At 43.6% G+C, this 25,593-nt stretch overlaps 1 protein-coding gene across 3 annotated transcripts; it reads right to left on the bottom strand.

Annotated features, from left to right (window-relative positions):
- Positions 1-592: 592 nt before the first annotated feature.
- On the bottom strand, positions 593-24,014 carry rbm33a (RNA binding motif protein 33a). Of its 3 annotated transcripts, none has more exons than XM_076161064.1 (19): positions 23,858-24,014; positions 22,807-22,885; positions 21,228-21,276; positions 20,725-20,801; positions 20,320-20,623; positions 18,393-18,545; positions 17,973-18,141; positions 17,388-17,608; positions 16,159-16,483; positions 15,243-15,304; positions 12,643-12,772; positions 11,818-12,233; positions 11,017-11,280; positions 10,517-10,810; positions 9,285-10,076; positions 7,142-7,333; positions 6,142-6,342; positions 5,710-5,798; positions 593-5,551 (listed from the first exon to the last, which is right to left on the bottom strand). In XM_076161064.1, exons 1-19 carry the CDS (start codon positions 23,874-23,876, stop codon positions 5,503-5,505), a joined length of 3,885 nt encoding a protein of 1,294 aa, XP_076017179.1. In that variant the 5' UTR covers positions 23,877-24,014; the 3' UTR covers positions 593-5,502. The 3 variants fall into 3 exon arrangements, with proteins under 3 accessions (XP_076017179.1, XP_076017181.1, XP_076017180.1); XM_076161066.1 differs by having other exon boundaries at positions 11,830-12,233; XM_076161065.1 differs by having other exon boundaries at positions 16,159-16,480.
- Positions 24,015-25,593: the final 1,579 nt, after the last annotated feature.

The raw sequence follows: 25,593 nt of genomic DNA, 5'->3' as shown, positions 1-25,593 counted from the left end.
CACCATGAGAGCGCTCCAAGCTGAGAGTGGTGAGAACATGAAAACACACGAGGGGTCAGAAGACACAATGACGACACAATCACAACAACACATCCTCAGACTGGACGACAAAGACAAGACAAGATATTCAGATTTTACAAAGACTCACAATGGACAGAGACTAGACAGACATGAGAGAGACAGGTGGACAGACAGCAGACAGGTTTACTTCACACAAGCGTAATGCCAGAAAAATCCGAATGCAACATAAATGCAGATTGTAACACACACTATGGTATGAGAGATCCCACCAACCTTCCCATTTGTTGCTTTGGATGAGACTGTGACTGCATAAGTGTACATGGCCACAATGCGGAAGATCAATGATGGCCTCTTGTACTTATTCTTTTAAGCGGTTCTGTGTATCTGTCTCCACTTTTAAGTCGAGACATAAAACATAAATGTCTTTATAAACCTGTCAGCAGACTTCAGCTAACGGTCAAACTTCACCTTTACTCTAGAATCAAAGGATAATAAAGAGTCAAACATGTTTCAACACGACACACTAACAGTTTCTACCATTGACAATGAAAAAAATAACAACTCAATGTCATTGTGTAGATCAAAGTTTATTTCCAATTCACTTCTGGCATCACTTTAGGAAACATTCCATCTCTTTGAGACGTTACATCATAAACAGCATCAAAACAAATGAGGCACAATGCTTTCAGATTTTTCCAACACAACACAGATGACTTCATGTCACACAGCAAACTGGCAGCTACCGCACACAAAGATCCGTCAACAGTTTCAGTCAAAACTCAAGCGGTTGGATTTTCAGCGATCTGAGTCACTTTATGGCCGCAGCGTACTGGAAACCCCGCGGCTGCGTCTGTTTCAAAATCCAACCAAACAATGAAAAGTCAAGAAGCCGGAGTGACCTTTGGGCGGAGTGAAAGCCGTAAAAAAAGCGACTTTGGAGTTACACGTGTGTGCGCGTATGAGCTCAGTGAACCCGGCTGTCGTCACAGAGATGGAAACCTCCATCCACCGGGTTAACAAACAACGGCGGTCCAGGTAAGGCCACCCTGCTCGATACAGAAGCTTTCAGTTCATTCAACAACGGCAGCATCAAAGGGGGGAAAGATGAGGAGCCGTCAAACAATCAGCGACGGCAAGAAAAGCAGTAATGAAAAGGCAACATGGCCGCCGCTCTGCTCCCCTGCTGAAGCTAAGACATTAAAGGAAGCAAACACAGGTTAAAGCACGGCTGCACTCCGGGGTCACGCGTCTCTGAAAGAGGACCACAACTGTTACACCAATCACACCCAAATCTGAGGGACGACTCTCACAACACACACCAGCATGTGGAGGAAGAGTTCAACCAGAAGTTTGTCTATTTTAGTAGTTTGGAGGATCACAAGCACATTTTATTTACTATCAAACCCAAACGATTGAATCAACAAGACAACTCAATGAGCCCAGAGGTGAAGTGTTTTGGATTGAGAAACCAAAATCAAATCAAATCAAAACCCCAAAACCAAACCAGTGCTTCCAGTGAAGACAAACCAGCCTGTGACAAACACTGAACTGTGCACGTGTGTGTGCACGTTAATCTGGAATACTGAACGCTCCAAACAAAAATGGGAAAAGGGAAACAGAGAGGAAATCACAATAAATGCAGAGGGTAGAAAAATCAAGAAAACAAGATAAACAGTTTACACACATTTAGTACTTTCATCCTAAAGGACCATAACAGTGACTTTACATGTTTAACCTCAATGAACCAGCAACTGCAAACACAAAGCTCGCCAATCAATCAGTTTCAAACGTCAGGATGCCAGTAAACAGTTTGGAGTTTGATCCTAAGTGTAGTCAGCTGTGAGGTAAATGTGACATGTAGCTATCAGCCAATACATGCAAAATCTACGGTATGGTCCTTTAAAGGATAACAAGTATTAAGTTAGGCAGCTGGGTGAAGTCTGCAGTGAGACGCCGCTCTGGATTCAACCTAAGAGACGGAGAGAGGGACGTTATTCCTTCAGCCATCAAAGGGACCTGCTCAATAGAGAAGAAGGTGGCAGTTAGTGTGAAGGGGGGGTGGCGGGGGGGGGGCAATGATTAACCAAGGGCTGGAGTGACCACCGTCACATTAGGAAGGATGAAAGTCTCCACAGATCACTTTGAATCAAGTACACCAATAACCTCCTGAGGCTATGTCAAAGAGAGAACTTTAAAGTGCATTAGTGGTTTGTTACTCATAGAGAAGCTACTCCAAGACACAGAGCAGCATGTTGCAGATGTACAGTAAGTATGTACGTCTTAAAGTTAAGGTACAGAGAGATCCAATGTGGATCTGTTCAGGTATTATAAAACTTTTATGTCTTATAAGTCATTAAACTAGCATAGCAGATACTTTATCAAAATCCATAGGATTTACTTTAGAGCACTAAACTCCAATAGGAAGTGCAGCAGCAGTGGATACACACGGTCAGGCAACACACACCTCCACATTAGAGCTCAGTACTGAACAAAAAAAGTACAAAAACAAACAAAAAGTCAATAGAGAACAACTGTACAACATACAAAGACCCACACAACCTCAGAATGTACAAAGAGTTTAGAGGCACCAGGGAACATAGAGGGAACACTTTGACACATCTGTGCTCAAACCTTTGGTACAAACCCAGACTCTCCTCAAGAGCGAGTGCAGCTCTCAAACCCTTCTTTTACTTTGCTAATTTCAAGTAATTTTAAAAAGGAAATACCACTAAATTTCAAGTTTTTAGGTCAAATTAAAGCCAAATGTGACTATGGACAACTGTATCCCAAAGCTCCGAGCCAAGAGAACCAACAACCCAACCCATGATGTCATCCAGACGCACAGCCAGAGTCAGGACACATGGTCAACTCCTCCACGGTCACTATAAACATTATCCTGCATTATAGGGGGTGGGGTTAGCTGTTAAGGGTGCTGTTGCGATTAATATACACTATACTGTATATTGGAAGCGGTACATTGGTATGACATCACAGTTTCATGGACAGGACCAAACGTCTCTGCTTCCTGACTGTGGGAGACAGTTGTGAACGTTAACTCAATTTATACAAAACAAAACTTGAAGACAGAAACACCAAAATTCAGTGGCAGTCCTCTCAGAATCGTAACCGGGCAGCGAGAGAAACCCTTCAAGAGCTACGAGGTGTTAAGATCAAGTCAAGTCAATACCCAGGAACTTTAAAAATACTGGTATCAAAAGCATTAAAACCTGGCACAAATAAAAAAAGGACCCTTTGCCTTAAAAGCACCACACACACGGACATGACACACAACCACACACACATCTTTGGACTAGAAAGTTTAACCGGCTTCACATACCTGAGAGGTTCACGGTATATTCGCCATTTTTTATTTTTCTCATTTCCCCTTGGATTTTTCTCAAACGTCTTTATAAACAGAAAAAATGTGATCCGGACATTGGCTTCCATTTTGGTTCTATGTTACAAGTGATTCATGTCTGGACACGTCAACAGGTTCTTACACATTAAAATGTTGAATACAACACGAGTTAACTCAAAAAACATCTAACAAGGATAAATATAGAAGTGAAGGTTCTGTTGTTAGGTACACATTTGCTAGAGATAATGGTTGCCCCCTCGCCTCGCTACGCCTCCTACTGAGTGATAACGTACAGCAGCCGCAGCTCTGGATGGGAGTTAATAATAAACACGAATAAAACCAGAACTTTTCTCTTTTTAACAGATCTGAAAGCTGCTATGGATTAATATGTCATGTTTGAGGGAGAAAAACAAAAAACGTCACCCCTTGTCGGTCGTCTAAAGAGCTTGTTTGTTACGTCTCTCAATAACACAAAATACTATGAGGCGTCAAAGAAAAGGTGACTGTTCCTCCCTCGATGTTTAAACTTTGATGATGCTTCACCAAATCAAAACTGACACTCATGCACATCAAGTACTTTAGTAAGTCATAAAGTATTGGGCAGTGCGATAAGACTTCCCTAACGAGTGTGTGTGCAAGGAGAAAAAGAAACGGGAGTCATTAGACAGTAGTAACGACAAACAGCCCAAACACTGGACGTCTGAACCATCAGAAGGGGGCGACACGGGGGGACGAAGCATTTAGAGAACGTTTCCCTTTCTCATCGTAAAGCCGAACACCTACAACACCAGCTTATTGTTTGCAATTAAAAGTGCCATGTCAGCTGAAATCGACTGGGTGATAAAGGCACCGCTTCAACTTATAGTAACACAAACTCAGATGGATTATTAAGGATGGGACTACATACGACGTTTATAGCAACTCTGAAAATGTCACGGAAACGTGGGCGTGAACCCTGAGAGGAATTTGGGAGCCGATCTCACCGATCTATCGCTAACAGGAAACAGTTTGGTGTGTTCAATTCCCCCAACAACAATACATATCCTTGACGCGATTATAAAAAAAGCCACAAAACACACACACACACACACCAACATACACACACACACACACACACACCCTCAAAGCACACTCGGCACAGATTAGAAACCTAAACTACTTCTTAAATCAGATACAAACTAAAAAACATGCGTCAAAAACACCTGAAATATTTTAACCCAGAATTCACTTCAGGTGACAGTTAAAAGACCTAATGACCTTTAGGACACGGGGCTTTTTAAATGACTCTACGAACTACAACCAAAGATACTCTGACCAATTTGTCAGAAAAGCACCACTTTAACTGACAGCACTGTGAAACTCAGGGACGTTTACATTTCCAAACCCTTCTGGAAGTATAGAATAACCTTAAATGTGTCGCGGCCTGATCAGGCTCTCTCTGGAATGTGTCAGATGTTTAACCATCACACTGAGTTGACAGCGTGTAGCCAAGTTCTCCACGGGTTTGTGCCGTTCAACCCAAACTCCTGATCCGATGGACTGGGGCTCTATCTGAAAGTGGCCAGACGGAAACGATGTTAAGTGCCAAAAGTGAGGAAATGCTGCCATCTACAGGCCAAAGACGGGAAGAGCAGCGCCACGACCGCAAGCACAACCTGCATTCACACCATGCAGCCAAACACCAACACTAAAAAGAATGACTACACTACAAATGTGAACTTTCAATCTTTTTCATGGCATTGTATATCTGACTGTAGAGGGGAGCAACCATTATCCTACAATAACGGTGGCTTTAGTGTCCAGGTAAGATGCACAAAACATTCTTCACAAACTACACCAGGGTTAATTGTTCCATTAAGCCCCCCCGGTGCCATTTAACGCCACCGGTCAGTGGTACGGCGACTTCAACCACAGGCATGATTGCAGGTAAAAATCGATGTGTTCAGTGTTCCACGGTGATGGGCGATGAATGAAGATTGACGCTTCATGTGCAGAGACGGCGGCTGTCAGCGAACCCCAAAGAGACGAGGAGACGCTCCCGTGCGCAGGATGTGGGCGGTGCCTCCCGCATCACCAGAACGTGACGTCTTGTGAGAGGACTCTCCCTTTGTTTTGCGCACTCCTCATCCGTCGATCAGTGACACATCAATGTGGGACAAATCAATCATGTGCCTGTGTGGGGTTTGCAATGACAACGTTTGAGCTGCTGCATCGGTGGGGCCAAGGTACAAATTTGTCAAAGACTTTCAATTCAATGGCAAAATGCAGAGGGCTACCGCGGCCGTTTAAGTGAGATAAGAACCTAATGGATAGAAAGAGGTATTGATTACCTGTGGAAGCTCATTTGAAAACTTGCCGCATGCTGGGGAGTGGAAAATTTGGCAACAGCTTTCCTCTGCTGGGGCATCATTTTGAACATCTGCAATGAGAGACACATATAAAGATAAGACACAAATACAACCTCTACTCCTTCCACAAGAGGGAGAGGGGGTGGGGAAGATGATTCCATTTCAATCATGTTTGTCTACCTACACAATGCCTACAGTAGAGGGCGCTGTAGGATCACAGGAAAATGCTACTACTCAGTGCACAGAATTATCTAGTAATTTAGTATTATTACATATAAATAGATGTGGTAGTACATATACATGCTTACTGTTTAAACACTTGACAATGGGGTTATTGTTATTACAAAGTGAAATTTAAAAATAAGTGTTTAAAAGAGTTCTTCATGCAATAAGCTGAATCTCAATGTGACGTACCTCGATGGGGCCGATGGACTTGAGCAGGTTCTGCAGCTGAGCGTCGGTGGTCGATGTGGAGAGACCCTCGATGGACACGGTGCAGCGTTCCCTCTCGGCGCTTCGTGGGCTCTGTCTGGTGGCCATCGCACGACCTCTGCCCATCTGCCCACCCCCTGGCCCAGCAACCCCTCTGCCGCGGCCCCGGGCCGAAACGACAACCTGCACCAAAAGGCATGTGCGGGAAAAATGAACCCACATGCGGGGAAAATGGGGCGGGATGGGAAGAGAGATGAGAACGCAGATTGAGCCTTTTTCCTGCTTGAACAGGCGTGTTGATGTTTTAATCCTGCATTGAGCCGTGAGGAGGGGAGCCATTTTCTCAGCAAAAACAAAAATATACACAGACGTTTTTTAGTCTTTTACCTCTCATACACGGCATGCTTTGACTTGATTGACTTATCATATCGCTACATAGAACATCAATGTCAGTCCATGAAGCATACGTGGCATGTGCATAGGTTGCATCTTCATGTGAGCTTGCGACTGATGTTTCTACAGCTGCAGACGAAGTGGAGGGGGGAGAGGGAGCATGGAGGAAGCAGTGGGAGAGATTTTGTGTGTGTGTGTGTGTGTGTGTGTGTTGGGGGCGGGGGAGCATAAAGGGAGAGGAGCCAAGCAAGCGTTATGGTGGCTGCCTTACCCTGTCAGCGTCAGTGAATATGGTAACTGTGACAGCAGCCTGGTGGTGACAGGCGTGCAGAGAGGCCAAGGGACCCTGTGTAGCCTCCCGTGTTACACTGCTTTCAGCTTGTCAATACTCCTGCACCTGGCACACTGTCCTGTCTTATTACCACCACTGCTCGATTGGTATGTCTAGTGAATGCCAGGGCAGGACGACTCTACAGGAGGCGTTTCAGCTGCTTTTATTTCTGAACTGCCTTTACCGCATGGTGTTATTACACTCTTTAGGTGCAGGCATCTACTGCACCGACAAGTCGGCCTCAAATTTATTATGTACCCTGTTCTGCTGCGCGTTGCCCACGCCTCCTCGGCCAGCCTGGGGTGTCGCACCGAGGGCCTGTGGCTGCTGTCCGGTCAGGGTGTGCGGCATGGTGACCTTCCTCTGGATGCCGTGGTTGGCCTGGTTGGTTGGCCATGGACCCTGCTGCTGCTGCACTGGTTCACTGGTGGCCTCAGGCCCGATTCCACTCTGGACAGGGAAGATTGAGAAAAAAACATTTTAAACCTCAAACTACATTTCAGCTCTTAGCTCTGCTCACATGCATCACAAACCTCTATTCAAATGAAGCAATTAGGGAAAAAAAACCATCAAATTCATAGACATCAGGGAGACAAAGCAAAATGAAAACGTGCCAGCCTGGGAGCCGGATCCCCCTCCAGAGAGGCTGTGGGGAATAAAGAACAACCCAACAAGGTGATGGTCTCATTATCAAATAAAGTCACAGCTCAACTGTGTTGACGTGCGGGGAGGAATTGAAGGTCGTCTCTTCTCCCACTCTACAGAGAGATGTGACAGATCAATACAGGGGAAGAAAAGCAGCGCTATCTCCGACCTGTCCCCAGTCGAGAGTAAATGGATTAATCCCTGCTATAGAAATCACAGCTCCTGATTGCATCCCTCAAATGCTAAGCTGCATTACACTGGAACGACAGCTTCTCGATGTGTACCCAATCCCCCCTGCTCCCCCCACAAGCTTTTGTGTCTTGCGCTGCTTTGTATTATCCCTGATGAAAATATAATTTGCCTCTTATCTGTGTGCCTAAGCCATACAAATCCAAATCCTCAAAAGTGGTAACTTTCTTACACAGGTATTATTGTGCCCCTCCCGACCAAGAAAGATTAATTACAAGGGTCTTGGATTGGCATTCTTTTGTTGCCGCACACCTGAGAGATGGGTTGATGGAAAGACAGATGGGGGAGACAACACGCGGGGGAGAGAAGACAACACTGTCAAGCACCCGTTGATAAGAGAACAATGTGGAAGAGGGTACGACTAGATAATCTTCTTTTCAATGCATCTACAAGCCAAAGCCATTCCTCTCAGTTTCTATCTCTCTCTCTCTCTCTCTACCTCGCTGCCATTTTTTCCCTCTGACACATCAGGTAGGTCTGCACAGGTTTTCTAATAGTACACTGACACCTAGTTATCTTCATCTGCAGCTAGCCTGCAATTTTGGCTCTGTAGCACGATCCTCCGGGATGGAAAGCAGCTTATTTCAAATACTATTACATCTTACCAACTCGGCAAGTATGATTGTTTCAGCTGCACGTCTTTGTAATTTTTGTGGTTCATTTGAAATTAAGGCTGCAACAGTTACTTGTCAAATAAGACTAAAATTGCATGACAGTGTAAAAGAAAAATCCCGTCCAGACTTTGTTATGCAGCATGAAAACAATGTGTTTAGCTCCATCAATGCTACTAAATTAGTACTTTAATAATCTTTATAGGATTCTAACTATCACAAACCATCAAAATTAACCAAAATCGTACCACTTACAGCGAAATTAACTAATAACTTTTTCCTCTCGTCAAAACAGCTTAAATATACTGTAATGCTTAGGTTTTTCCAAAAAAGAAACAAACTATGTATCAATCCAATGCAGCCACAAGGGGGCACTAACCCATTACTGTCCATCATTCACCCTACATAGGAAGAATCATTCCAACTCTCTGCTCATCTGACATTACATGAAGTTGTGCACGTAGCATTTGTCACTCTTGTTCCACCCTCTTCAAGACCTCCATCTCTGAAGCAATTCTTTGTTGCTCTTAAATGAGGATGTCAACCTTTAAGAGCACTGATAAGGTATCCAACACTACAGATAAATGTCATACTGTCCCGCTCTAAAGGTAGATGTACCTGAAGGCATCGTGGCTTAAATACCAGTTCCCAAAGCTTAAGAGAGGCAAACTCTACACAGATCAATTTGCCAAAATGACACAGACATCAGCGTGTCATTCCCATAGGTTAGACATGTTTTAGATTACAAAACAGATACTCTGGGGGAAATCAGTGGCATTTAAAAAAGGTGCAAAAGAATCTCTAGTTTTAAGTCATTTCACTTGTGGGTGAATAAGCTGTGGAGTATCAAATGCATGCCGACACAAAAACAAAAGAAGAAACAGAAACACACTCACTGCTCCTGAAAGTTTGACGACTCTGACTTTTTGCGGCACCTGTGGACCCGCTTGGCCACTAGAACTTCTGGTCCGCTGCATCACAGTTCTTTTGACGCCGGGTTTGGGTGTTTGAGGATGGGTCTGGAAAGAGCCCACTGTGGGGATGTTTTTTTGGGGGACTGGCACGGACTGATTCTGAGGGCCGGGCCTGTTTTGGTTCTGCAAAGCAATGTTCCTTCGCTGTTGCAGGGGATTTTGTTGTTGTTGTGGTGGTGGTGGTAGTTGGTGCTGCTGCTGCTGCTGCTGCTGCTGCTGCTGCTGTTGCTGCTGCTGTTGCTGGTTTGGACCAGGCCCGAGCAGCTGTTGCTGCTGGCCACTTCCCCTGCCCATTTGCAGGCGTGTTTTGACATTGGGACGTAGCGTTGGGGTCTGTTCCATGCCGTTAGGAGGAATTTGCATTCCTTGATTAGGAGTCTTTAATATTTGGTGAGTTTTGGGAGTAAACTGTCTCTGCTGTTGCTGCTGTGGTGGTGGCTGCTGTGGTGGTGGTTGCTGTTTTTGTTCTTGTTGCTGTTGTTGTAGGGGTTGTGGCGTTAGCGGATGCTGCTGTGGAGGTGAAATGTTTGGTGGAGCCGGGCCTGGGCTCTGAGTGTTTGTCTGAGCATTCAGCCTATCGAGCAGCTCTTTCTTTCTGACGCCCGCCTGCATCTGCCGTCTCATCTCCTTCCTCTTCAGGATCTCCTCTCTCATACGCTTCTGCTCCTCGATCTTTTTACGGTACTGCCGCGTCTCCTCGTCCTCATCAGGGTCCTGTGCACAAAACACAAATTGATAAATCACTGTCTACACAGATTGGAAGGGGAGTTGTTAGCCACTGCTCCTTTGAACCACATTGGTTGGTATGACAGCTGTAATGAAAGTCAAAACCCTAGAGAAATAGGTGATGGAATTGATCTTTTCAATGGACTGCGACTGCTGTCATTACAACCCTATAACGGTGAGATTAATAAATGCGAGTCCTTTTCAGCACACTAATATGCTTGACTGAGCTCTACCATTTCTGCGTCACTGACTTTGACAAGGATAATGGGGGAAAAAAATAGAAAATGTAAAAGTAACATACACTCTGAAGTACGAATTTTGATTACGATAACAAAAAATAAAAAATACAGGCACATTTGCTCTGGTAACATGTCAGTACACAAAATACATTTTCATTGTTATTTTTAGTGTGAGGGCTAAGAGCGGACCTGTGGTACCGTGCTGGACTGTGGGGTTTCCTTGTGAACCACTGTCCTCCCTGCTCCTCCAGGCTGCGGCGCCGCCTTGGCAGCAACTTGGCCTCTTCCTCTGCCACCGCCAAGCACCGGCTGAATGTTCTGCCCGGGTCGCACCCCCTGCGTTGCCCTGGCAACAGGCCTGACATTGGAGGCAGGGGTGGCAGTGGGGCGGGGACTGTGCATGTTTGCATTGCCAGGTGCTACAGGGAGCTCCCGGAGGTTGCTGTTGCGCTGAGGAAGGATTTGCTTTGAGGCAGGTGAGTTCTAACAAACGGGCAAAACAGAAGCATTTGATGAAGTCACAATAATCAGGAGCATCTTAACAGGGATCAATGGATCAATTTGATAATATGCTTTAATTGATGAGCTCATTGAGCAACCTGTAGTAAATGAAGTCAGTCGAATGCAGCTTGTATATTACTACTAAATTAATCAGCGTGAGCAGAAAATAGATCCGTCTATCAGCTCACCATCCTCTGTCTGTTGCTAGCGTTCCGCAGTAGGGAATTCTGAGGGCGGGGAGTCATCTGCCTTGGGCTACCATGCGTCTGTTGATGGAAGGGATTCTGGCCATGGTGCATCATGGGGTGCGGCTCATTGAGATTTAAATGTTGCTGCTGATGATGTTGTGGCAAGTCCTGCCTATGATGTTGCTGATGTTGGTGCATGGGCTGATGAGGGGGCAGCGGTTCGTGGCGTGGCAGCTGGGAGACAGGAGGGCCGTGCATTAAACCCTATAATATTAGAAAATGACAAATTAACAATTTATTACCACAGATATGCCACACAGTGCAAAGTGTTCAAGACCTCAATATATTAGTCCTTATGTGCCCTTTCACAACACTGCATGGCACGTGTTTGATATTATTAACCTCTCATTGGTGTGCTTGTGTTTCCACGCAACACAATAATGACTCCATCACTAGGGGGAGCTCTTGTCTATGTCTCTTGACAAAATGTGGAGGTTCATCACAGTCTCTCTCCTTCAGGCTTCACTAGCAGAAAACGTGGGTTTTCATATGTATACAAGTCTAGTTATTACTGTAGTAAGAATCTAATCATCAAGAGGAAACCCAGGAAAATTGATACATTTGTGGTAGCACAAAAAAACGAGACCAATTTGACAAGAACTGTGTCAGGTATGAAATATGTTAAGTAAAAATATAAAATATTTATCAGGCAAATATGGGCATCCTTTGGGAGGAAACACACATTTGCACAGAACATACAGGCACAAAGGCAAACATCTATTAGTTGAAATTATCACTTACTCTAAGTCGTACCTGCATCCCAAACTGGACTTGAGAGGGAAAACCCTGCTGCTGGCCATAGGGCTGACGGGGGCCCATGAAGGGCCTGGGCTGGTTGGGGGGACCACCTTGCTGATTCAAGCCAAGCATTCCCTGGTGGCCTTGGTGGGGTGGGAGGTTTTGTCTTGGAGGTTCTCTCGGAAAAAGCCCCATCGGCCCCTGGCCGGGCTGGTTGAAGGCCGGCCCTGGTGGGCCAAAGCCCATGTGCCCCTGGCCGGGCATCTGCTGCTGCTGCTGCTGCTGCTGCTGCTGCTGCTGTTGGTGGTGCGGGGGGTGGTGGTGGTGGTGGTGGAGGTTGTTGTTGTTGTTCATCAGAGGACTGGGGCCCTGGTGGTCAAACATGTGCTGCCCAGAAAACCGTGCCGATTCCCCACGCTCTGTGCCCACAGGAGAAAAGAGCAAACAACAAGGAGTGAGATGTGAACTTCTTGTTTGTTGCCTTGAAGAAATATTCCACATGTGTAACAATCTGACAAGGGACAAGGAAGACACAAGTTTATATCTCTATCTGTGTAAGAGGATAAACTACCAACTGGATCGTATTTAATTCTGCATTAAATCAGTAAATGAAAAAAAAAAACTCAGGATATAAATCTTGAATGTAGTTTCCAAGGCTCATTCAGATGTATGTATGTACACATACATATAACATGAGTGTTGCTAATAGAGCAGCACCAGAACGCTGGCAGCATACCCTGTAGGTATACTGCCAGAGGTGATGCCGAGTCGGGTTAAGTATGCTAAGAGAGCTTTTTAACAATTGTAAAGGCTGTGTGTGACACTCACCTCCCATAAAGAGGGGCTCTCTGTCTTGAGGGCCTTGAGGTGGCTGGTTCCTAAAGGGCTCCATATGATGAGGGGGCCGCTGGGGCTGACCAAAATTACCCGGCATGTGCTGCTGGAAGTCTCCTGGACCCTGGAGACAGACAAAAAATAAAATAAACAACAAAACAAAAACACACAACTCATGAATTATTAGACATACTGGGAACTCAATAATCACAAACTAACTAATAAATTGGGAATTTGAGGTTGGGTATTGTATCAGATGCAAAGTGCGAGCAACATACAGGCTAGGATGACTAAAAAGAATCTTTACCTGTAATATATGAAAGCTATTATTTAAGAAAGCCTTCAGCATGAATTTCAGAGAATACCTGTATTAACCATCGTGGAGGCATTGTTGATAAATCGTCTAAAAGCCTAAGTCTCTAACAAGGAAAGGGCATTTCAGAGGGGAATGAAGTGCCCTCATCTTTGTTTCACCCATTTTGCATGTTCGACAGCTTTCAACTCATTGCATTCGCGCCACCTGCTCATCTACCTTCCAAGGAAAACTAGATAACCCCATAATCCCTTTGTGGAATTCAAACCCGCCCTCATAACCGTCTCCTTTATTCTTTTAAACATCCATCTCTGTTGAAAAATTAACCTGCTATTCAACACATGGCACTTACACAAATAGGCTGCTTGCCTCCTCCGAGCCTATTGTAAATTACTTAAGATGCTATCAAGGTTTAATCCATCTTTATTCCACCGCTGCGTGGTGGTATTTAGAGAGGAGAGCTGTTTGAAAGCTAGAGGGCCAGAGTCTCGAAAAGTTGCTTAACAGAAAGTTAATCAAAGGGGCTTGCAAAGACAGGGGATCACATTGTTATTGGGGGTGCCATCATGCTGCTCTAAAGGTCAGGCCGACAGGTTTGCACAATGAGGATTCTGGTGTCCATATAATACCTCTCAAATCACAGAGCTCATCCTCTCGCCGTTAATCCTTGATTACCAAGCTGCGGCTTCCCAAGATGTAACAGATGTTCAGATAGTTCTCAGCACAGTGAATAACACAGACAATTGTCATTTAATGGCGAGGAGCTAAATGCCAAACTATTAAATAAAGAATAGAATTGTGGGTTTAATGAGATGTTTTTGTTTCTGAGTTTCAACAGCTTTTTTTTTTTACAGGCTGTATCAATACAGACTTGTAGTTTATACATATCCTGTCTTTTGAGGTCAAAGCACAATGAACCGCTTGAGATCTGCCATTATGGCTGGTGGCATCTTCATCTATTTTGCGGTGAAGACAGAATGTCATTATCAAATCTGATCAAATATTCTGAACTTTAATTGGCAGCCAGATTAATATTTCAAAACCAGTCCCCACCAAAATGCAGTAATGAAATGCAGTGATACTAGAGGCTATGACCCCCATTCACCCGGTCTTTTTAACAATTAAATTTGATGGGATGATAATGTATGATAATCACGAGTAATCAGGTGCCCAATGGTAAATGGAATGTTGCCGGCTGGTATGTCACCTGCATTTCAAATTGTGTCCTTGGCAACAGTAGCCTAAATGTGAGTGACAGCGGGAGAATCCAACACTATGCTGTTGAGCAGCCGCTTGTCTGGATACCTTTCCAACCCCACCGCCCACTTTCAGATAAGAGCTGAACCAGCTCTCTGCAACCGTGCTATCAATATCTACCACAATGACAGACTTCAGGGAACAGGAATTGCATGACACAGACATTGATTGGACAGGTTGAACGAGATATGAATAAAAATGTTCTTTTTTTTTTATTGAGATGGACTCAAATATAAATGCTGTATCTCATTTGTCAACAGGGTTTGTAAATCCATATGAATGCAATTGGATGCAGCTATTTTTCAACAGCTGATTTGCATAAATCCATATAAAACACACTTGACAGGAACATGCCAGTGAGCATCAGCAACACCTGATGCCTCGGCATCCTCAATTAGGAGGATGAAGTTACTTAATGCATCTGGCTGAATGGCTATCAAGTAATTATGAACCATTTATTAATTACCTTAAAGGAACTTGTCAACTATTGGTTCTCTGTGACTGAAATGAAGGACCTTCTTTCTTACACGGATTAGAGATCTTTTTTCTCTGATGAGCAATTCAGCCTTCAGAATACACCATGCAAAAAAGGAGAAACCAGCCCCATCCAACCACCGTGTTCCATCCACTTATTCAAAATGTGTATAAAAAAGGTTTCCATGCCTTTGGGACATAAACTTGTGGAAAGTGAATTTTAACTCTCAGTGTATCCTGGTTTCACAATTCCATTATGTGCCAAGCTGGCTGGTCTGAGCTTCAGCCCATCCATGAAGAGTTGCTAACTAAGTCCCGCTACTGCAGCCCCTTCCTCCAAACGTCTATTGCCTAAAGCCCCTATCTAGCATTTCCAGTTGTGCAGCCAGACTCGTATCAGTGTTTACAGATTTGCTCGAAAAGTATTTGACCAGGGCAGGCAGTCTAATTGCCGTAATAATATTGCCCTTGCATAAGGGACGCCAACCGTGCGGAGAGAGGGAGAGAGATTGAGGGGAAGGGGAGGGAGAGAGGAGCAGCTGCTACTCACAGGGAACCTCTGAGGACCCACAGCAGGTCTGGCCTGGCTCTGAGCAGGAGGCATCAAGGGCACTGCAATGAGAGAGAGAGAGAAAAGGAGGTGGAGGAAGGTGGAGAAAGATTAAAATAAGAGGTAGTAGGCAGAAAGGGTGGTAAGTAGAATGGGAGGAGACCATTAGTCACCTCAGCGCTTAAAGCCGTTACTCAGGCATTAAGTAAAATTTTACACTACATGGGAACAGGACAGAAGCGTAATAGAATATAAAATGTATGGGGATCATTTCTCAAATTCTAGCAATGAAATTAAAAAAAAACATTTGTTGTGTGATGTCATTTGGCACTGTATGTTTCAGTTACAAGGACTTTCAGGCATGCTACCACAGAATTGGTTAAATACACCTCTGTGTCGACGCCTATACCTGGAAAACCTTCAACTGAAACAGCCACTAAAATAAACAAAGAACAGGAGACACATGCACACATTTAATCATAACCACAGGCAATCCCTGATCCTTCAGTACACATCTTCCTCTCAAAACCCAAACCCCCACCACTGGCAGTGCAATCCCATAACACACTTACACACGCGTGCGCACACGCCTCGCTAACAAAATTTCAATCTCAGCCTGGACAGACAGGCCAGATAAACCCATCTCAGGGAATGAAATGGTGATGCCACCAGAAAAAATATGGAAGATAAACCCATTACTGGCTGAGAGGGCTATTCACTTGTCATTCAAGCAAACAACAAAATGACATTCTAATCCAGACACCTTTCAGGAGAGTGTAAGGATACCCGCCAAAACATTGATCATTTACATCTTCATAAATTCTACTGATGGTGAAAATTCTGGACGATAGGGGAAATGCTTCTAGAGACATAAAGATGTATTCTGTGTTAAATGATTAAGTCAATCTGAGCGTACCTTGTACTGAGGACGATGCCGGGCCTCTAAAGTGGGGGTTGATGTGGATATTTTTGGACTGTGGCGGCTGCTGCTGGTGATGCTGAGGGAAGTTGGGCGGTGGGGGGCTCATCATGCGCGGTGGCGGCTCCATCTGGGGCCGCAACGGTGGCGAACGGTGAGCCATGTGAGGGGGGATCAGGGGCTGAAGAGGCTGCTGGGCCAGCGGGCTCCCGTGCTCTTGGAACGGAGGGGGTCCTCTTGGACGCGCCGAGTGGTGCTGCTGCTGGGACTGCAGGAGCTGCTGATGGGCCTGATGAGGAGGAGGCATTCGGGAGGATGGCTGCTAATTGGAGAGAGAAGAGGAAAGAGAGGAGGGAAAACCCAAACAACCTGTCAAGACACATTGCTTTCTGGGAGGAATCTGCCATCCTAGCTTGCAGCCATACACTGACAAACAAACATGTCAATTCATGGGAGGGATGATCGTGTCTTTAAGTAATTAAGTGAAGCCCTGGCTGAAGATTAAACACACAGATTCTTCACAGTTGTGACAAAAAAGCGGAGACCATTTTACATTTAATAAGTAATTCTGGTAGGATCACAATGTATCCCATTTAAGTAAGCAATAGCTACTATCAGCTATAGAATATTGCTATAATTTATAATTAATGAGGAAATAATTGAAAGAAATCAAGATGAACTGGGCCCAAAGAACGGCACAAAGCAGATCACCATTTTTGAAAAAAATCATCCAGCTTGAACAAGGAGCACAACCTTCGAGACAGTTAGGAGAAGCAGCAGCAGAATGTCGGTTTTGTTGGCACTTCATTGCCTATTATCAAAGATTAAAGCAAGTCCAAAATATCAATATTGTCTTTCCTCTCGATCTTCAGGCTCTGTATGAACTGATGAACTATGTAAGCTGAAGGATTACATGCTTGGAGCGACACTAATAAAAGTTAAATAAATCCAAGGCCAATAAACAAGTTTTGTCTAACACCGTTGAAAAGGACTCGTGCAAATGCTGAGCTATGATCCATTCATCAACACTGATAAGTAATAGCAGAATGTTGGCATGGATGGTAGTGAGAGACAGCAACTAAACAAGTACAATTACAAGAGGCCGGGTCATAAGTTATTTTAAATGATTTGATCCAGTGGCGATTTATGCTCCCTTCATGTCATCTTAAAGAGCTGCTCGTCTCTGTTAGCACATACCACATCTGGTGAATGCCTGTGTTGTTTACCTGCATGCCCATGTTTGTCATCATTGGTTGCCTGTGATCATTCATTCGTCCCCGGTTTCCTCCAACACCTCTGAAATCTCCCATTCCAAATGACTGAAAACCTCTTCCTCTACCACGCCCTCCTCCTCCTCCTCTCCCTCTGCCTCCATAACGGTTTTGTCTTTTCTGCCGTTCCTGTTCCTCGAACTCCATCAGGTCTGCCTTGGCCTGCTCGGAAAGTTCTGAAAGGTGAGCAGAAAAAAAAAATCTTAAAGTTTAAACTGGGAAACATACTCAAGTCCATGTTAAGTAGTGTGACCCTATTGTAGTTTGGAGAGCCTTTCTACTGGCCAGCTGCACTCCTGTTCCATCCTCCAGGAATGGGCCTGCAGAGCTCAGCCAGGTCGTTTAGCAAAACGATCTTCACCTGTGGTCTGATTGACTGAGCTTTCTAATACGGTGTCAGACTGTCTTTTAATCCGTTTTGTATTTTTGCAGTATGAGACAAACATTTAACCTAAACCATGACATAATGTACAGAGGGGCATAAGGCTCAGAACAATGTTTCATCAGCTTCATAGTATGAATGGCAGGAATAAATTGTACCTAGTGTTTCAGGGATGTTCCTCCTTTTAGTGCAGGCATCGGACAACCGCACGACGGCGCCGTCCTTTCTCTCCGATTTGAATCGCAAACGACCAGACTCTTCATCGTCATCATCCTCTTCATCAGATTCTTCCTTTGTTTCTTCATCACGCAGAGCATCATTCTCAACCTAAAGACAAGTGTTAAGGTTGAACACCGCACTCTACAACAGGCATTTCTCACAGCGACCAACACAAAAATTAAAATATGAACAGTTGAAGGAAAATATATGATCTATATATGATATGTGTGATATATGTAATGTATGATCAGCCGCCTACAGCACCTATATTAGTTTTCTACAGCTGCCCTTCGAAATGTATCCAATCAATGCATCACTGCAACAGAATGTGTCAATTAGGTGTCTGAGTCTGTGCTCACCTCGTCTTTGTCAAAGATCCGAGAGCCCCCGGCACCGTCCTCCTCCTCCTGCTGCTCTTCTCCCCCAACCTCCTCCTCCTCTGGGGCCTCCTCCTGTTCCCCTCCATGTTCATTCTGTGGCTCATCAGCATAGGTTGTTGAGTAGTCATCATCCTTCAAAGAACACATAGTTAATCCATATTGATTCATGGCACAACGTCGTAATAAAAAAAGAAATAGCTGACTCTATATAAATATCTTGACTGGATTATGCCGTTATGCATTCAAAACATTTTTTTTACACTGTCTTAGAAATCCTATTTGGTTAATAGCTACAACTGTGTCTAACCATAATAAACTTAATAGTATTTTGGATTGAGGCAGCAGGAAATTTAAGATTGTTTATGGGAAAAAAAGGAGAAATACAAAGAACAGAGACAAATATTAAAATATTACGAAGAGGATTTTGGGGCGGCACCATGGAACCTCCCAAATTAGCATAACAGTGGGAGCAAGGCTTCATTACTATTCCTGACAGCATTTGAAATTCAATGAGATGTAAATGTTTGACATGATATACAGAAATGCAGGCACAGATAAAAACACTCCTCCTCGGTTCACTGATGGTGAAAATATCATCGACTAACTCCTCACAAATCACTCCTTCATTGGCCTCGCCAGTGCCTTCATGACTCTGTTCCAAACGCACCATGGACTCCAACATTCTGGGAGACGGCGAATCAGTTTCTGCTACGCCATAACAACATTTCAAACTAACTCGTGATTAATTTGCTACCTCCAAATCTTGAATACAACTGCCTAGGTTTTCTTGCTTAAATTTGCTCTGGCGAACAAAACAAATGTGCCACATAAGTAGTGCAAGAGTTCCTGGTAAGTCAAACGTGCAGCTAGTGCATAACAAAACGCATCGCTAAATAAGGTCAGACTGGAGGTCAGGCAATGGTGTTTGGTGTAACGCTCCATTAACCTGCCAAACAACCACACATATTAATGCAGAAAAGAAAAAACTCGGCAAAGCAGATGGATGGACAGGGTGCCCCAAGGGAACACAACAGCTTAATCCTTTAAACTGTTCCACATAGAATACCATGGAAATCACAAATGTCAAGCCCAAGCAGTTTAGTGACCTTGTAAACAGTTAAACATAAGAATACAAATGCACACCAGCACCTGCAGACCGTTTTCCAAAATAGGCCTCTCACTACTGTTGTGCACCCTCAGTAAGAAGGTCAACATCTTATCTTGGTCTGGAAAAGGGAGGTTGGCTAATGCATCTCTGTCAGCTACCAAACACCATCACACCTTGGTAAATGGACCATAACGGACATTTGCACATGGATCTGGTCTTATCTTTGATCCTCTTAGTCCAGGGTAAGAGGGAAGGGAAACAAATGAAAGGGAAACTCACATCAATCATTAGAAAACTGTATGGGGTGTCCTCGGGAAGGTCAATAATCTTTTCACCTGCGTGAGACTTTATCAGATCCAGTCGAAAGCCCGAGATAAAAGCCCCCCCACATTAACCTCCCCCGATTGGCAGCACATCTCCCCGACACAAAGCAGCCTCTTACACCCCCAAAGATACAGGGCCCAAGGTCACAATGGCACGGGGCTTTGGAAGTGACAGCAGAGCATTACCTCGTGCCAAACAAGCTGTCAATACAAACTTTGTCAGCAAGATGGAGAAATTAACTGCAGGGAAGTGATAATGAATCTAATCCTCTCCTGTCTCACAACGTCAAGCTACATCTCCTTCTTGTGAATGGATTTTCAATCTTTGCCGCCCCTATACCATGACAAGAAAACTGACACTATCTCTTGGATACAAAAGAGTCAGACAGAAAGAGAGAGAGGGTGTGTGTGTGTGTGTGTGTATGTGTGTGTGTTTTGTACACATACTCGCGAGTAAGCAAATGTGAGCACTCACTTGAAATTCACCATCTAATGGCTCATTGATTTGGATATCTAACACTTCATCCTGGTAGACGTCCCCCTCATCGAGCTCTTTGCTGTAATCCATTTGGTCTTCAGGCATCTCTGTGTTGTCTCCCTGGTTGTATTCCTCTGTGTACTCCTCTTCATCCTGGTACCCCTCCTCTACTTCCCCTTGTTCATAGGCCTCTGTATCGAGGTTCACAACATCATCCGTGTACACTGCTCCCTCCAAGTCGTCCTGCTGCTCATAGGATGTGCCCAAGTTGTACGTGGCATTGAGGCTCAAATTCTGACCGCTGAAACCAAAAGAAGAAAATCATACCAAAAAAACTGTATTAGGTGCAAAAGTGAAAAATATTAAAAGGGACCGAAACTTTAACACTTAACACGGGCATACCTCATATCCTGCTCAAAATCATCATCACTTTGTAGAAGGTCATCATTCAGCTCTTCATCTGACGCCTCGGAGGGATTCTGACATGAAAACAAACACATCACATCAGCCTACAAAGGAACATTTTATTCAATTCATCTAAAATTGTATGTCACACTTTATCAGATGTGTGTGTGTGTGTGTTTGTATGCATATGTGTTAGGGATGGGGGCAGGGGACCTCCTCTAAACCCAGAGGAGGCTTTATTCCCATGTGGTGAAGGCAATCTGGGCAGGTCAAGACAGTTCTTTTTTGTCCACTGTACTTCCTCCTGGATCACATCAATAATTCCCCCTGTGGAGGAGCCACCTGCTACAAGTCGACTGTATCTAAATGTTCTACCATTGCAAACAGCCATGGTTTGGATTTTATTTAGTTTCCTAAACAATAAACCATACTCATAAGACAGATGCTGCTTTGATAACAAGTGAGAAATAAAGAGAAACTTAGGAATTATTTGTTCTTACCTTTTTACCTGCCAGCCAATCTTCCCCCAACAGATTCTCTTCCAAATCACTTTGTAAAGAAAGACACAACAAGGTAAGCACAGCTAGATAATCAGACAGTATTATAAACATGTACACACCAGATTACACAGGCCTTATGTGATAGTCATCTCCTTGTAACTAGGATTTTAGGAAAAATTATTACTTTAATTATTAATGTCTATTTCTGATGTATTGAGAGCAGGACGAAGAGGATGAATTAACAAGATTGGAGTGCAGCAGGGAAACATTTCAGCTCTTTTAGGCAATTTCTTTGGAGGAAGGCATTTACTGCAATGTCATCTTTCCAAGATTAATAACCACACCATTCTGAATAATGAAGGGCAGAAGTGCCAGTGTGTTTCCTGTTCAAATCACCAATCACAACCTTTGTGCAAAATGAGCTAATGTAGCCAAAACAAAACAAAGACTGAGCCTACAGGCATAAAAAAATGACAGTGTATCATTAAGAAAGAAATAGCAAAAAGGAATAAACAATCGATTGTGGCAACACTGTTTGAGTGACTTAAGAAATATAAACCGTACAGATTCCATGAAACATTAACCGTTGGCTTCATTCATCTGAATCACATGAATACCAGCAAAACAGAAATTTAGTGAACATTGACACTTTTCTGTATCTGCTGAGTTAAGACATAAAAACAATTAAAATTATACAAACAGTAGTGAATATACTTGTGATAATATACTGAATCCAGTAAATTCTCCTTATTTTTTTTAAGTGAGGCCACAGCACAGCAAAGACATTACACACTGAAATTGGTGATGAGAAAGTCAACGTGTACGGTCTCTACTCAGTGGTGAAAATGATTTTAGAATTGCTCCCTCTCCCACAGGACCTCCAGTGCATGTGCCTTTGAGCAAGCAAAACATTTTAACTCCTCAGTGGTGAACAGAACACTGGGTACAACTGGGCAAATCCCAGCATGGTGCTGCTCAAAGAGAGCATGCATGCGGCAAATGTTTAAAGGCAATGTTTTGGCTCAGTCCTGGCGGCTCACTATGAAATTCTCCTGAGCATAATAGTGACTTATTTATCACCGTTTGCCGAAAGTCATTCTGTCACTCAAACAACATTGCATTAGAGTGTCTTTTTTTTCTGTCCTGCTTCATTCAATTCCTGTGTGAAGCTAAAGTTAACGCATAAAGCACATTTGATACCAACTTAAACCTTTCTGTATGATTCACAATACATGTGTTAAATGTGAACATGCGGGTGACTTGACCTTAACAGTATGGTAGTGTTTTACCACAATATTATGACTTTTGACCTGATAGTGATTATTCAATAGCAAGATGCTCAACATGCATTTGTTTATGGCTTCCAGCAGGTTTTCTCTCCTGCCCTTAAATGAATGGCTTGCACCTCATATCCTAAGTGCCTGAGAGCACATCTGAGAACTTGAAATACAAGGTACAAGCCATCTATGTAACAGCAGAATAGAACACCTGCTGGATCGCTGTCTTTCTAGACCTGGGTTGGAGAGTACTGTTCTACTGGATACGTCTGTGAGAGATTGATGATGACACATTGACATACCTGTCCAGATCGTCGTCATCTTCACCCCTTCTTCTGCGCAACCTCTCAGCACCTGGTTTGTTATATTCAAGGCCATCATCTGCAACAGAAAGCAAGTTTGTTTTCACGTACCGTCTCTGATGAGCACAATGGCAGATGTTCATTAAGTATGCAACACTCGTGGTTCACTTCATCCTGCCTGTTAAGCAAGTTTAAAATGAGCAACCACAGGACAACATATGGATTGGACTGTAGATAAATGGGTTCATGCAGCCCCAAAGACCCTCTATGTCAAAAATACCCATAACAACACAGGAATAACAAGAACACACTTCATCATACAGTGTTCTAAATAAGTATTTACTGCTATTGTTGGAGACAAACTGAAATTTTTAAGACAGCTGCTTCATGACTGAGTACACATCCAGAGTCAGGTTACCAAGTTAAAAACTGGAAGTAGAAAATAAATAAAACCACTAACATAGCGATATGGGCCTTAGATAAATGAACCGACCAAAATTTGTGTAATTGTCTTCAAAGGGAAATGAATGGAGGGAGATTTACATCGGTATTGTTGATGCTGCGTTGCCCTCATAACAGACATCTGTTGTTATGAGGGCTAAGTTCATTTTAACATCTCACTTCGGATTGTAACTGTTACTTTGGGGTATAATAGAGCAAATAGCCCGCCATTTTAAATACATTACTTATTCTATCGTTTAGGATTACAACCCTTATTACTCGCTCCAACTGCTACTCTCCAGTTCGGTCACCAGTAAACAGAGGCGCTGACGGATTTGGGCCTCAAAATAAAATATTTCTGTATCAGCGGAAGGTAGATTCGTTCAGAAAAGCACACCGCCCATAAAAGTAACACATATGACCCGACTCGTCGCAAAATATACAATTATATTATTATTTACGCGCTCGCGACAAACCGAGCTAAAGCTAACGTTAGCCATGGCTGCGGTGCGGTTTGTGGCCTGACGTCTATTATAGCCTGTTAGCATTAGCCATCCATTTCAAGCTAATAAACTTAGCATTATCGATAATTTCAGTAAACTCGACTTACCCTGGGTGTTGACCGACATCGTAAAAGGCGCTTTTCCGATAAGCTTGCGTACAAATTCTAAAAGTGCATTTCAATCAGTACTGTATCACCATTATCTGAACTTAGCGCTGCATCTAAGCTAGCTATCGACTTCTGTACGGCAGTAATATCAATCCGCGAGGCGAATCCCACAGAACTTGTTGGGAAGACCCGCCCCGCGTAGCGTTCGAGCGCTCTGATTGGTCAGATGTCACAGCTCGCGCGAGGCGATGCAAGGGTTGTTGAGCATGGGCGCGCGGCCAATCCTAACACGTGAAGGGCGGGGTTTGCCAACAAGTACGGTGGGATTTGCAAGAACGCGCCTGCAAGTAGGGCACAAACATGGCAGAGCTGCGTTTCAGTGATGGTGCATTGTGGGAGAAAAACACCAAGCTGAAGCTCTCCCGCTGGGATAAACACACTCCTGTCTCTCAGAGCGATGGGTACAAACTGTTTTCCCATTGTGGTGAGATTCATATCTGTAACACGTTAACACACACTTTTTGTGACCACTTAATCCTGTAAAGCTTTACATTAGAAACTGTAGGCCCCGCTCAAATTCTGTTTGTCCTGTGAGATGCTGTGTTGGATCCTTTACCAGTGCAATTAATAAATACATTAGTTTGTCTTTATTATAATGTATGTAAGGGTAATTTTGTCAGTACAAATCTTACTACACTTAAAAAACCAATTGCTTACCGCCACTATGATTATGTCACTCTACTACATTCAACAGGAGCCAAACAATTAACTAGATGTACTGTTGTACTGTACAGTACATGTATGACATCATTGTTGTAACTGTTAGTTTGGATGACATCCCTGAAACTTTGTTAGTTAAGTAGCTTTACAATCTGACGCTGTTGTAAGCAACATTTGAAGCAGCACAAACACAGTCTGCCTGACTCACCATTGAAAGTGTTTACATGCCATTTTAACAGTTGTTTAATCTTCTTGTTCAGCGTAACAATTTGCTGTTTTAACTATTTCATATGACTCGAAATCAAATCTGTCTCCTAACTGTTATTTAGATGTAACAACAACTGTCATTATTTTGGATTCTGTACATTAGTACAGATGTTTAATTAATGAGATGATTAATGAATGAGAGTAACAAATTGGCTGCAGCCCTAGCAGACCATTTGCAGACCAATATGCCATTATTGTAACATAGATGACCATGACCATGACCAAAGAGAATGTAATGTGAACTGTAATTGCTCTTAGAGGACTAACAGAGATTCAAATTAAACATTTGATGATGCATGCCATAACTTTGTCACATCAGAATAACAAATGTTTTACATTATCAACATTTCCTAACTGATATTGGTTGATTCTGTTCAAGATGGTTCAACTTTCTAAAATCTAAGCAAATGAAGCTAATCACCACCATATGCCGTTGCATACTGTAGGTTGATTAGCACGAGTTGGGGTTCCCTGTGGAGGCTGGATGGTGAGATTTATAGACCCCCTCCCTTTGTGTATTTGGAGGGAGCTATGAAATGATCACGGCTTACACCAGGGTTTAAACAGAGATGACAAGAGGGAATTTGTCTCATCATGGTTCAGTAATTCATCTCACAACTAAGCTTGCAGTAATATTAAATTATATGAAGGCATATAAAGTGGGCAGCATGATCCCCAGCTTGTGGTGTGATTCTTCTGAGACAATTCCATTTAACTTTGTGAACTTTTTGAGCTTTGAGAACTGCTAA

This window comes from Genypterus blacodes, unplaced genomic scaffold (genome assembly GCF_046128005.1).
Source record: "Genypterus blacodes isolate CSIRO-AG114 ecotype Tasmania unplaced genomic scaffold, CSIRO-AGI_Gbla_v1 ptg000110l_1, whole genome shotgun sequence".
In the NCBI taxonomy this organism is placed as follows: domain Eukaryota; kingdom Metazoa; phylum Chordata; class Actinopteri; order Ophidiiformes; family Ophidiidae; genus Genypterus; species Genypterus blacodes.
Note: the sequence above shows the minus strand (reverse complement) of the source record. Positions and strands in the feature narration are given on the sequence as shown.

Excerpts from the sequence above, each read along its gene's own strand:
- rbm33a (XM_076161064.1), bottom strand. Across the intron at positions 6,343-7,141 it reads GCAACGCGCAGCAGAACAGG|GTTGTCGTTTCGGCCCGGGG; the intron begins GTACATAATAAA and ends CTTTTGGTGCAG. Across the intron at positions 5,799-6,141 it reads AGTCCATCGGCCCCATCGAG|ATGTTCAAAATGATGCCCCA; the intron begins GTACGTCACATT and ends CTCTCATTGCAG.